Source organism: Octodon degus, unplaced genomic scaffold, assembly GCF_000260255.1.
Source record: "Octodon degus isolate 3935 unplaced genomic scaffold, OctDeg1.0 scaffold00169, whole genome shotgun sequence".
NCBI lineage: Eukaryota > Metazoa > Chordata > Mammalia > Rodentia > Octodontidae > Octodon > Octodon degus.
In genome coordinates, this window is record NW_004524745.1 from 2,209,902 (window position 1) to 2,223,149 (window position 13,248).

Below are 13,248 nucleotides of genomic sequence, written 5' to 3' on the forward strand. Positions count from 1 at the left end.
TTTTTGGAGGCTCGAAATGCCTTTAGGGCATTTCTGGTTTGCAGTGACTGTCTGGGTTCGAACCACAGAAGCTTGAGCTTGAGGGCTTTGTTTAAGCAGGCACTTAAACAACTGAGCTACTGGGCAGGCCCCCCAAAAATTAGATTTTTATAAATAACAAATCCTGGGTTTTGTCAGCCCCATTCTTTCCTCTAGTATGAGCTTCTTATATGGATCCTTGATCTGTCCTACTATTTTCCATGTCTGAATGAAAACACAGAGTGAAAGTGACTGTTTTTACCTTGTACAATATGACCACATTATCACTAGAATATAAATGTCCAATCTAATTAAAGTGACATCTTATTTTGATTTATCCTGCCTTACTTTTCTTTCAGGGTCATCCTGTGTTTCTCTTTTCTCCTTTCAAAAGGCTGGTGGGGATTAAAGTGCCTGCAGGCAGGGGCAGGGCCTGCTGCAACCCCCCACCCCTCTATCTCCCCCACCCCTGGCACACTGAGACAGTAATTGAGACTGGGCCTGATGGCACACACCTGTAATCTCAGGTCTTGGAAAGCTGTAAACAGGCGGATCACTATGAGTCTGATTAAGTAGTGAGTGGTGAGACCCTGAATACCCTGTAGACCCTTCCCTAAAACACAAAAAAAAGAAAAAAGAAAAAGAAAAAAAGGCCAGTTTGTTGTCTAGGTTACTATGCATTCAGCATGGAATGAAACCTGCTAATTTTCACCACCCTAGGGCCAGAGACATGATCTAATATAACATTTTCTACTCGTCATCCTGGCAAACTCTGTTGAACCAGATTGGGGAGAAGCAATACCATGTAAAGTACTCCAATACAGCAAAGCTAATGCAAAATAGGAAAAGTGGGAGTGCTCCTGAAATCTGCTGTGGGGACATGAAAAATTCCAAGAAAAGTGACAGATACCTGCAGTATGCTACATTTTTATTCCCTGAAGACAGGAGGTGCTGCAGCATAATATTCATCTTCAGAGAGACTGAATCAAACGTCTTCTGAGTCACCAGTGCTTTAAAAAAATGGTTTAAAAATATAAATTTGAGCGGGGAATGGTGGTGCATGCCTGTAATCCCAGCCCTGGAGGCTGGGGAGAGAGGATGGCTACAAGTTTTAGGCCAGCCTGGGCTACATAATGAGTTTAGGGGCAGCTTAAACTGCATAGGGAGACACTGTCTAAAAAAAAAGAAACAAAGAAAATTGCAGATTTGAAACCCCCCCAAAAATCTGATTCTAGGAGTTATATTACAGGCCAAATCCTCCACCAACATTTTTGTTGTTACTATGTTGCAGTGCTGGAAATTGAACCCAGGGCCTTCATGTTTGTTAGGCAGGCACTTCACCTCTGAGCTACACTCCCAGCTCAGCATTTTCACTTGAACAACATATAAAAAGTTTTAATTTTTTTACTCCACCACCCAAAATAACAGCTGTTACTAATGGATTGGCCTAATATTAAAAATTCATCATCTATATTTATGAACACAAAGATAAAAGATGATCCTGCTTGGTTATGGAGAAGTCGAATCTGGTAGTTAAAGCCTAGGCTACAAAGTGAGCTCAAGGCCATAAATTTATTCTTATGGTTGGTCATTAAGTATGCTGAACTGCATAACGAGACCCTGTCTCAAATAGACAAAAAAAAAAAAAAAAAAAAAAAAAGGTCTAGTAGTTAGTACTGTAGGTACTGGATTTATTTTTTTTTCCAAGTTATTTTTTTTTCTTTTCAAAGTTTTATTGATAAACATATAGCAATGAGACAGTTTCAAATCAAATCGAAAGTACAGTTTCAACAAATAATACACTGCATATATTCTTCTTAGTGGTTAATTGCTGTACAAGATGCAGACTTGTGATCCTACTTGCAAACACCATTAGAACAAATCATTCTATTCATTAAGAGAATGCAACTATATATCTATCCCAACCACTTTGAATACACAGATACAAAATGGACATTCATAGTTATATCCCAATTTTTTTAAGTTGTGTTGTTGAATATTATAGGTGTGTAAACTCAGCAAAATATTCTAAAAGAGTCCAGTAGCCCATAATAGCATTGGGTCTTCTGTTTAACTGGCAGTGTCAGAAATTATTGACCTGAGTCCCCCACAGCTCAACATAACAAGGTACTGGATTTAAACAAGATGACTTCAACTTTTGGCTTTTTTTTTTTTTTTTTTTTTGCAGTACCAGGGATTGAACTCAAGACCCTGTGCTTGCCAGGCAAGCATTTATTCTACTGAGCTACCTCTTTGGGCCCTATGGCCTTATTCAATTGCTAAGTAACTACAGGTAACAAATTGAATCACTCTAAGCCTCAGTCTTCTTGTCTAAAAAATTTAGTATTCACTTGAGACTGGGACAGGGAGATAGCTCAGCAGCACAAGTGCCTGCCCGGTAAGCACAAGGCCTTGAGTTTCATTCCTGGTACCAAAAAAAGAAAACAATGCAGTATTTACTTGAGGCCATATTATGGGCTGTTACATTATGTACATAAAACATTTAGGACGTGCAAGCCACTCAACAACCACTGCACTAGAGATTCTTTTTTTTTTTTTTTTTGAGAAAGGGTCATGCCATGTAGTGCAGGCTGGCCTTAATCTCACAATGTAGCCCAGGCTCAAACTCTTATGGATCCTCTTGTCTCAGCCTCCAAGGTGCTAGGATTACAAGCGTGCGCCACCATGTCTGGCTAATGATTATTCTAATGAAATTTTTTTTTTATGGTTGGTCATTAAGGATGCTAAATTAACCATACCAGCTAGAAGCTGTGTGTGTGTATACATTGCTGGGGACTGAACCCAAGAGCTTGTGTGCGGTAAACGCACACTCTACCACTGAGCTACATTCCCAGGTCCAGGATATTAAAAATATAGCATGCATAGATATTGGACAATTACCTGTTCAGTTTGATAAACATTTACCCCCGTGCAAATTGTGCTCTAGCACCTTTCCTTTCCCAGTGTGACACTGAGATGGCAACAGTGAAATGAAACAGCACTGTGCTGTACAGCGTAAATTATACCACTTGGGTTGTGGATCTAACTGTTCATTCTTACTCATTTGAACCCTATGTTTTCTTAGAATCAGATTAATTTTTTCCAGCCTTCAGGCTGCAAACCATGTTAATTTGCAAGGCAGTCCAGACGCCTGAATTTCACATTGGCAAAAACCTTCTTTCTCAGGTTCGTGTTTAGCTACCACACCCCCTTGTGGCCATGGAGAGTATTTACAAAGAACCGGGAGAAACTACCAAATCAATCGCTTCTTGTAGGGTCTCTTCCTAGGTAGCCCTCTAGGTAGGCCTTAAGCTTGGGATCTGCATGCCTCAGCCCGCGGAGCGCAAGAGATGCAGGCTGAGCCTCACAACACTCTAAACTTAAGGAGTGTTCAGATAACACTACTTGATTCCAAGATCCTTTTGATAAATACTCTGGCTTTAGAGTGCCTGAAGGAAAAAAGCAGCACAACTGGAAAGAAAAAAGTTAGAATGGTTTCCTCAATTATTTTACTCGCCTCCTCCCTCCGTTATGTACTAAATAAATCTGTAATATTTCCACTGTGTTTCGACGTCTAATATTATTGTCATTTCTATGGTCTCTTGCATCTGCATATTGTTTTACTTTTAAACATTTATTTATTTTGTGTGTGGCCAGCTCAGCCCACCAGGGGGCGGAGCTGGCTGGCATGTGGTGCTGGGGGATTGAACCGCGGTTGCTTAGCTTAGCCTGTTCTAAGTAGGTGCTTTAGACCACTAAGCCATCTCACCAGCCCTGCATATTGTTTTAGTATACAAATCTCTACGAATAGGTTATGGGTTTGTATTTTGATGGCCTGAGGGAATTGGGGGAAAATGAGTGCTAAGTGGACTAGTGAAGGTAACAGATTTACTCCTTTAGTAAAATGTTACGCGAAATTTTCTACAGTCTCCATACTCTAGTACACTTCAAAATGTGAACAAGCGTTAGCACCAAGCGACAGATTCGACATCTGCAATTACCAAAGCCCCAGAACAAAATGGCGCCCTCCACGCGGACCGGAAGCAGGGAAAATGTTCACGCGCACTGTAAGGACGCACCCTGGCTCGCCCCCGACAGACCCAACCAAACTCGCGTGTGCTTAGGGACACCAATGAAGGTTGTAGCTTCCAACGCTCTTTCCGCTACTTCCTGAGCACCCGCGACACGGCACTTTAGGCAGCTGCCACCTGCGCAAGCGCAATAGGCTCCTCCTCCCGCACAACTGACGCAAGGAGACCGTAATCCATTCGCAGTTTATCCCGTGTGACCTTGAGTCTTTCGGCTGCGAAGGACCGGGCCTATCTTAAGTGTTGCCTGAATTTTCTTCTCTCCCTCCTTCGCATTTCACCGATCCCACAACCTCCACAGATGGAACTAGAGACTAAGGTCTTTTCAGTAATCATTCGAAGGAGTAAATTGTCGGCGCTCTGTTCCTGGGAGTTGCAGTCGCGTAGTCTCTGTTCAGGCGGAGCGGGCGGCGCCTCAGCGGAAGAGCGGACCTCCGGACTGCGGCGAGGAGTCCCCGCCCCCTCAGCCCACGTGGTTAGAGGGTTCCAGAAGCGCTGCCTGCACCGCGTCGCACGGTTTACGGCCACCTAAACGGCTGTCGCTTCCTTCGTATTCCCTCCACCTAGCCGCCATGATAAGCGCCAGTCGAGCCGCAGCAGTCCGTTTCATAGGCGCTGCGACCTCCCGAGGCGCGATCTCCCGCCACCAGGTAAGGAACTACCAGGCCTTCAACTACTTTACTGCGTCGGGCCTGGATGAGGCTGGCCGCCCCCTCGGGGTCAGACTCCCCGGTGAATCGAAAGGTGAGGAAGGTGGTGTATCTCTCGCAGTTAATGATGCCAGCTGAAGGCCTTGTTCGGGTTGTGCCTTGGGACCTGCTGAGTCACACACCTCGCGGTCTAGAGCATTAAAGAATTAAGAGGCAGCGGTTCTGAGTCCGTTCTCTGGCTGGTGAGATGGATTGGGCCACAGGGAGAGCAACGCAGTGTATTGTGAGGGAGTCTCTACTTTAGGTTTCCTTTTTACACGAGCTTGAAGGTAGTTTTTCTTGTCAATATAGAGTGTGTAAGGACGCCGTTGCTTTGATGAGATAAAGAAAAGCATCCACAGAAGTCAGGATTGTAATTCCAACTCCTATTTTCGTGGTTTGGGACATCCCAAAGTCCTTGGTGTAAGATCGTTTCTTGTGTTTTTACAAAAGAATACAGGTCGTGGAGTGGCGGCGTTTATCTAAAACACAGTACATCGTTGGAGAATGGAAATGTGACCTGCCTACTCACATGTGAATCTTACAGAAGGCTTGAAAGCAGCCTGGGTTTTGTAGGAAAAGGCTTTTATCCTTTTGGAAAGCGCCTACTTAGACCTTTTTTAAAGTAACTATCCAAAATTTATAGCTAATTGCCTGTTTTAAAATTAGGGTCTCACTGTACAGTTCAATTGGACATGAACTCACTTAGTAGCTCAGGCTGACCTCAAATTCTTAAGCGATTTTCCTGCCTCAGCCTCCCGAGTGCTGGGATTACAGGCATGTACCACCACACCGGCTCAAGGGTTGCTTGTAAATGTTCTACAACACAGGGAACAATTCTCCACAATAACTGTTTGCCTCAAAACCCTTAGTGGGAGGAACCAGGGAGATGGCTCAGTAGAATAAGTGCTTGCCTGGCAAGCACAAGGGCCTGAGTTCAGTCCCTGGTTCCGCCATAAATAAATACATAAAACAGTACTCCACACTAAGTCCTTTATGGTGGTCTTAGAAAGTAGCATAAATACAAAAACAAAAAAAAGCCTTAGTGGGGAAGCATGTCTGTAGTTCTAGCTACTTAGAACACTGAGGCAGGAGGATCACGAGGTTGGTGTCAGCTTTGGCAACATGGCAAGACTCCAAAAACTGACTCAAGATCAGTAATGTCAAGGTTAGAAGAGATTCTTGTGATTTAAGGAAAGTTTATATACACAATACTTAATTTTGCTTTATTTGAAAAACATTTGTTGTTTCAGTACATAATTCCTCTTATACATTAACCACTGGGTAGCATACTCAGCCCAGTGAAACTCAGATTGCCATGTTTTCCTTAGAAGAATTGGGACAAGCCCATGTAGTTGATGGCTGATGCTTTTTTTTTTTTTTTTTCCTTTTAGGATGGCTGGAATGGCTTTAGTCATGAGGCATTTAGATTTATTTCAAGAAGAGATTATGCGTAAGTATAACCTCATTTTCTTTGAAACAATACCTACTAAACCCCAGAATAGTGGTTTCTACATGTAGATTAACTATTTCTTTATAATTACCTGTTTAATTTACAGTGTAATGTATTGCTAGCATGTCGTATATCAAGTATTTTATGTATATCTGTCATTCTGGAGACTTACTAAATTATTTAACTGGCATTATTTTAAATGTCTTACAGATCCGAAGCAATCAAGGGTGCAGTTGTTGGTATTGATTTGGGTACTACTAATTCCTGTGTGGCAGTAATGGAGGGTAAACAAGCAAAGGTAAGCATGATTGGAAGCTTTGAGCCACTTAGGTGTGCCTACTACCCAACCAGAATTACATGCTTTTGAACCCTAACTTTCATTTAATAGCTGCTATTGAGCTGAGTGTCATTATGTACATTTGTAATCTCTGCACTGGAAGTGTGAGATTAATAGTAAGACATGTGAGCTATTAGTAAGTTTGGATCCAGCCTGGGCAACAAAATGATTTAAAAAGAACCTGTCTCAAGATAGGCCTGGGTATTGATTTAGCTCTGTGTGAAGATGTTCAGGGCCCAGTACCATGCAAAGAAAAAGAAAATTTTCCTCTTGACTCTGTCAGAATGCTGGAATTACAGTACTGTATAGGCATGTACCATGATGCTTGCAACTAGGTTTGGTTTCTTAGGACTTGTGAAGTGGTGATGATAGTGATATCTTGGGTTATGAGCTTAATTCTTTCCACAATTCATGTACCATTCAGTTTGTGACCAGAACTGTGGAATTAAGTTCATTAAAAAAGGTACCACTGTAATTGAATGTGTTTGATGCCCCACAGTTCGATTTAAGTTGGTTCTCATGGGCTGGAGAAGAGACTCATTTACCTTTAGAAGGAATAGGAATGTTTTGCACTATAATCAAAGTCCTGCAGTTTTATCTTATTTGAACCAAGTGGGAGGTTCAGGCCAGAGTAAGCAGAATTCCACATCTAAGAGCTATTTTCTACATAAAGACTGTTCTGAATAAAGCCTTCTTACTCTGTACATGAAACCTTTATTCCTTTTGGGTTTTTAGCAAGATTTAAAGCACCCGGGGTTTTAGAATCTTGCCTCTTCCATTCATGAACATTCCGCCTTCTCTTAACTCCATGACTTCCTCTAAAATAACTTGAGCTGTTTAGAAGAGTTTTCTCATGTATTGGTACTAACAAGGTAATTTTCGCCTTTAGCCCTAATTTATGCTTTTTGGCATTTTTTCAGTAAACCTGAAATTTATAGCCACCACAGATTTTAAGTTTCAGTTCTCAACATGGAAGGAGATACTTTTTCAAACACTGAGTTGAAAAACCTGATGATAAGTAGTTTTAGTCCCAATTTATTATTATTGTGAATTGTTTGAACATAAGAGCTAAGGGGTGCTTGCTGGTTAGCTCAGTTGTTTAAGCGCCTGGATGGGCAAAGCCAGTCAGGCTTGCAGGACTGTGGTTCATTCCCCAGTTCTACATGCCACACCACACCTGCCCTTAAGGCAGGTTGAGCTAAAACCCTCCCCCAAAAAAATTTTTTAAAATCCTTCTGAATATAAGAGCTTGGACTGGGGATGTGGCAATAAAGACTAAAATTACCAAGCTACATTAAATGTTTGTCTTCAATGGTAGTTATTAACTAAATTCAGCATTTGCTGTAGTAAAGCATGCCAGTTATTATTTTTAAGCATTTGTTTTATTATTTGGGTCCTGTCTTAGCTGCTGAAAAGATGCCACTAATTGGAATCTTACTTTTTGTCTTACTTTGGGAATTTTAGGTGCTGGAGAATGCTGAAGGTGCCAGAACTACCCCTTCTGTTGTTGCTTTTACAGCAGATGGGGAGCGACTTGTTGGCATGCCAGCAAAGCGACAGGCTGTCACCAACCCAAACAATACATTCTATGCCACCAAGCGTCTCATTGGCCGGCGCTATGATGATCCTGAAGTACAGAAAGACATGTGAGTTAATAGCAGAAAAGTTATTTATAAAGGCCATGCCCAGGCTTTTAGCACTTAGCCAGATCCTTGGCTTGGTCATTTTATGTATTGGCTCTGGGAGGATAGCCATCCCCTTGCCAGAGGGTAACTCCTTTTTATTTAAAGAAAAAAAAAAAAAAGCTAGACACATGGCTCACTCCTGTAACCCCAGCACTGGGGAGTTTGAAGCAGGAGGGTCAACATGAGTTGGAGGCCAGCCTGGGTTACCCAGTGAATTCAAGGCCAGCCTTAAACTACATAGTAAGATTCTGTCTCAAAAAAAAAAAAAAAAAAGACTATACTTTTGTATATCAGATTTTTGTTACATACTTACATGATAACATTTGGGGAGCATTCCTGGACTATTTTAAGTGATATATGCTGAGGCAGGTAATGGCATACTTGCATCCTATGTTGGTCAGATATGGGGGAAAGAACCCTTGATTTTCCTTTATTTCGTATTTTAAAACTAGAAGTAGGTCTAGTGATGCAACTTGGTGGTAGAGTACTTGCCCAGCACATATAAGGCCCTGGGTTCAATCAGCACCACATAAAATATAAATATATATATATATATTTTTTTTTTTTTTTTTTTTTAGGTAAGGATCTACAGAGTATTCAGGGTCTCACTACTAGATCAGACTCATAGCAATTCTCCTGTTTATAGTCTCCCAAGTGTTGGGATTACAAGCGTGTGCCACCATGCCCAGTCTCAATCGCCTTGCTGTCTCAGTGTGTCCTGGGGATTGAACCCCTGGCGCCCTGTGCTTGCTTCTAGGTATTTTAATGGACTGAGCTATTTGGCTGGCCCTAGGTTTTCCTTTTTTGAACTGCTTTGGTATGCATGGAATATAAATTAGATATACATGAACCATGGGGACTTAAAAGACAGGCTTCCAGTTAACCTAATAGATCAAGGTGTCTTTTATTTTTATTTATTTTATTTATTTATTTTTATTTTTTTTTGGTGGAACCAGAGATTGAATTCTGGCCCTCGTGCTTGCCAGACAGCGCTCATTCTACTGAGCTATCTCCCCAGCTCCTCAAGGTTTAACTGTCTTGTAATATGCATTAGTAGTTCATTCCTTTTTCTGGCCAAATAGTACTCTGTACAGGTAAATGTATTTTCTTTGTTCATTTGTCAGTTGATGGACATTATGTTGCTATATGCATTCATATACAAGTTGTGAAGGTGGTTTCACTTCTCTTCCATAGAGATAAATGCTGGGTTATATGGTAATTTTCATTCTCAAATGGACCTGCAGGACTGCTTGCAAAGTAACTGCAAAATTTTTGCTTGGTGGGAAATTATCATCATCATCCTCATCATTGTATTTGGTTGTTGCAGGGTCTCACTATGCAGCTCAGATTTGTGGTGATCCTTGTGCTTTCAGCCTCTAGCACTGGGATTATAGGCTTCCTCCACTACACCAGACTCTGGCTGGCTCAGCCCACCCTGGGGGCATGGCATGTGATGTCAGGGATTGAACCATGCTCTGAGCTTGTCTAAGTATACCTAAGCAGGTGCTTTAGTCTGCTGAGCTATCTCACTGCCCCTTGTTGGGAAATATTTCATTGTGATGGTATTTTTATACATTAGTAATACTAAGTACTTCCATTACATGATTTCCTTTGTTGGCTGTGTGTTTTTGGGGTGGAGAATAGCCATTTGTGATCTATAAGTTACTGCTTTGGCCAGTTTTCTCTTAATTTTTGTCTTTCAGTAAAAATGTTCCTTTTAAAATTGTCCGTGCCTCCAATGGTGATGCCTGGGTTGAAGCTCATGGAAAACTCTATTCTCCAAGTCAGATTGGAGCATTTGTGTTGATGAAGATGAAAGAGACTGCAGGTCAGTAGATTTATTCAAGTTTGGGCAATTTCCTCTCATATTACTAGCTCTATATCCTGTTCTTTGTAGCTGTGACTGTGGTATCTTACAGAAACAGTAGGAATAGGAAGGGGCATTTTTTGTTTTTTTTAACGTATTTAGTACAGGGTCTCACTACACAGACCAGTCTTCTAGTGATCCTTCCTGTTTTTCAGCCTCCCAATTGCTGGGTTTACAGGCATGATCCACCACTCCCAGTTTCAGTGTGTGCTGGGGGTGGGGCTGGCATGGCGGACACTCCAGGGATCGAATCCCAGCCCCTGCATCTGCCTTAAGCAGGCATTTTAATTCTCTGAGCTATCTTGCTGGCCCTTGTTTTCATATTTAACATGCTAGTTTGTATATTTAACATGCAGATTGTATAACTTCAGATTTTCCTAATGGTGCTTGGCTTATTTTTGCAGTATGGGGTAATGTCTGTGTTGAATGGCAGAAGGCTACACATTAAGTCCATAATAAGTAAAATTTCCACTTAAACTAGTAGCTGTTTAAGTCTGAAGGTCATTGTGAATCTTCACTAAAATATTAGAAGGTGAGATACTGATTTTTGAATCAGTGTCTTTGAGATGTTCATACAAGGTCTCTACATGGTATTTGCTGAGCAACTAATGGTTATCACTTATGACTCTTTAAGAAGATATACAGGTTATTAGACTATAAAAATTCTGTTTGCTATTTTACCTAGTATAATACAATTGAATTGCATTCTTTCTTTTCCAGAAAATTACTTGGGGCATACTGCAAAAAATGCTGTGATTACAGTCCCTGCTTATTTCAATGATTCACAGAGACAGGTGAGGTCAGCCAGCTTTCTTACAAAGAGAAATGGTACCTGAGACACAAGGATGAAAACATTCTTTTTTGTCTTTGCTCTAGGCTACTAAGGATGCTGGCCAGATATCTGGACTGAATGTGCTGCGGGTGATTAATGAACCAACAGCTGCTGCTCTGGCATATGGTTTGGATAAATCTGAAGACAAAATGTAAGTTTGTGCAAAAAATTCTAAAGGAATGTGTGAAATAAGGTCATACAACCCTGAGATGTACTTCTATTTTGTTTTTGGTACTGGACATCAAACTCAGGACCTTGCGCTTACAGGCAGGCACATATGCTGCTGAGCTATCTCCCTGCCCCATTGAGATTCTAAATTATCATCTCTGTATTATACTCATTGGGCTTTTTATTTTTATTTATTTATTTACTTTTTGGCAGAACCAGGAATTGAACTCAGGCCCCTGCGCTTGCCAGGCAAGCGCTTACTCCACTGAGCCATCTTCCCAGCACCTCATTGGGCTTTGTACTTATATTAAAAATACATGTTCAAAGGCTGGCCAAATACCTCAGCGGATTAAAGCACCTGCAAACAGGTACAGGGGCCAGGTCTGCCATGCCAGCCCCGCTTCCAGGGTATGCTGAGATGACAATTCAGACTGGGTGTGGTGGCGTGTGCCTGTAATCCCAGCTCTTGGGAGACTGTAAACAGGTGGATCACTGTGAGTCTCATCTAGTAGTGAGACCCTGAACATCCTGTAGACCCTTCCCTAAAATACAAAAATAAAAATAAAATAACATGTTCAATTAAATAAAAATAACATATTCTTCAGGACATTTTCAGTAATACATATATCTGTAAACCCATGGTCTGGAAGGGTGAGGCAGATGGATTGCAAATTTGAGTCTGGCCCAGACAGTTTATCAACATCCTGTCTTAGGGTTTTTTTTTTTTTTTTAGATTTATTTATGTATTTGGTGTAGGGTCTTATTAAGAAGCTCAGATTCATAGTGATCCTCTTTTGTTTTCAGCCTCCTCAGCACTGGGATTACAGGTATGCACCACCATGCCCAATTTTGGTGGCCAGCATAGCATGGCACGGGGCTGGCATGGCATGCAGTACTGAGGATCAAATCCAGGTCCTTGGTGCTTGCCAGGCAGTTGCTTAGACTGTTGAGCTATCTCTCTGGCCCCAACATCTTGTCTTAAAAGTAAAAAAGAACTGGGATGTCAGTGTGAAGGCCCTCAATGTTATCTGTAGTGCTGGCCCCTCATACCACCCACCCATTCAAGGTCATTCCACTATATACTTTGAGATCTTGGTTCTGTTGATACATGATGGCAAGTATTCTTTCAAAATATGGTTGAATATTGTCATTTTTAAGAATTGAATTCATTAAAAAAATGAATTCATTTCAGTTGTATATATATTTGTGTGTTACCTATTAAGGCTATTTACTAATAACCATATCACTTAGGTATAAGACTTCATAATTATACTTCAGAAAAATAGCTGAATTCTCAATTGGTTAGTGAAATTCATCCCCTTGTGATAGGTTTTTTTCACTGTTTGGTTTTATTTTGGTTTTTTTTGTTTGTTTGTTTGTTTTTTAGCATTGCTGTATATGATTTAGGTGGTGGAACTTTTGATATTTCTATCCTGGAAATTCAGAAAGGAGTATTTGAAGTGAAATCTACCAATGGGGACACTTTCTTAGGTGGTGAAGACTTTGACCAAGCCTTGTTACAACACATTGTTAAAGAGTTCAAGAGAGAGGTTAGTAACCATTGTGATTAATGTATAGGCAGTGGAATGTTGATCATTTTTGAAAAGATCACTCTGCCTTGTTTAAAAATTTTCCTTTTTTTTTTTTGTGGTACTGGGGATTGAACTCGGGACCCTGTGCTTACCAGGCAGGCACTTACTCTACTGAGCTATCTCCCCGGCCCCTTAAAAATTTTGCTCTTAAGGTTTGGGCAGATGACTTAGCAGAATAACTGCTCGACTGGCAAGTACAAGGGCCTGAGTTCAATCCCCAGTTCTGCAAAAAAAAAAAAAAAAAAAAAAAAAAAATTGCTCTTAATTGTAAGTAAAATAATTTGTGTTTTAGGTTGATGTGTGAACTGTTTTTTGTAGTTTTAGATTGGAAACAAAAGATTTGAAATATATGACACTGTATAATATTGGAAAAGAGGGGCTGGTGAGATGGCTCAGTGGTCTAAAGCACCTACTTAGAACAAGCTTAGCGGGGCTGGAGAGATGGCTCAGTGGTCTAAAGCACCTACTTAGAACAAGCTTAGCAAAAGCATCAGGGACCGCGGTTCAATCCCCCAGCAC

The 13,248-nt window shown here is 41.0% G+C and overlaps 1 protein-coding gene across 1 annotated transcript in view; it reads left to right on the forward strand.

Annotated features, from left to right (window-relative positions):
• Positions 1-4,565: 4,565 nt before the first annotated feature.
• The window catches only part of Hspa9 (heat shock protein family A (Hsp70) member 9), a 19,548-nt gene continuing 10,865 nt past the window's right edge, over positions 4,566-13,248 (forward strand). Inside the window, exons 1-8 of the mRNA XM_004643251.2 lie at positions 4,566-4,756; positions 6,190-6,248; positions 6,459-6,546; positions 8,050-8,231; positions 9,974-10,098; positions 10,858-10,931; positions 11,014-11,120; positions 12,525-12,687. Of these exons, the coding sequence (XP_004643308.1) occupies positions 4,679-4,756; positions 6,190-6,248; positions 6,459-6,546; positions 8,050-8,231; positions 9,974-10,098; positions 10,858-10,931; positions 11,014-11,120; positions 12,525-12,687 (876 nt within the window). The 5' untranslated portion in view covers positions 4,566-4,678. The remainder of the gene's footprint in view (positions 4,757-6,189; positions 6,249-6,458; positions 6,547-8,049; positions 8,232-9,973; positions 10,099-10,857; positions 10,932-11,013; positions 11,121-12,524; positions 12,688-13,248) is intronic.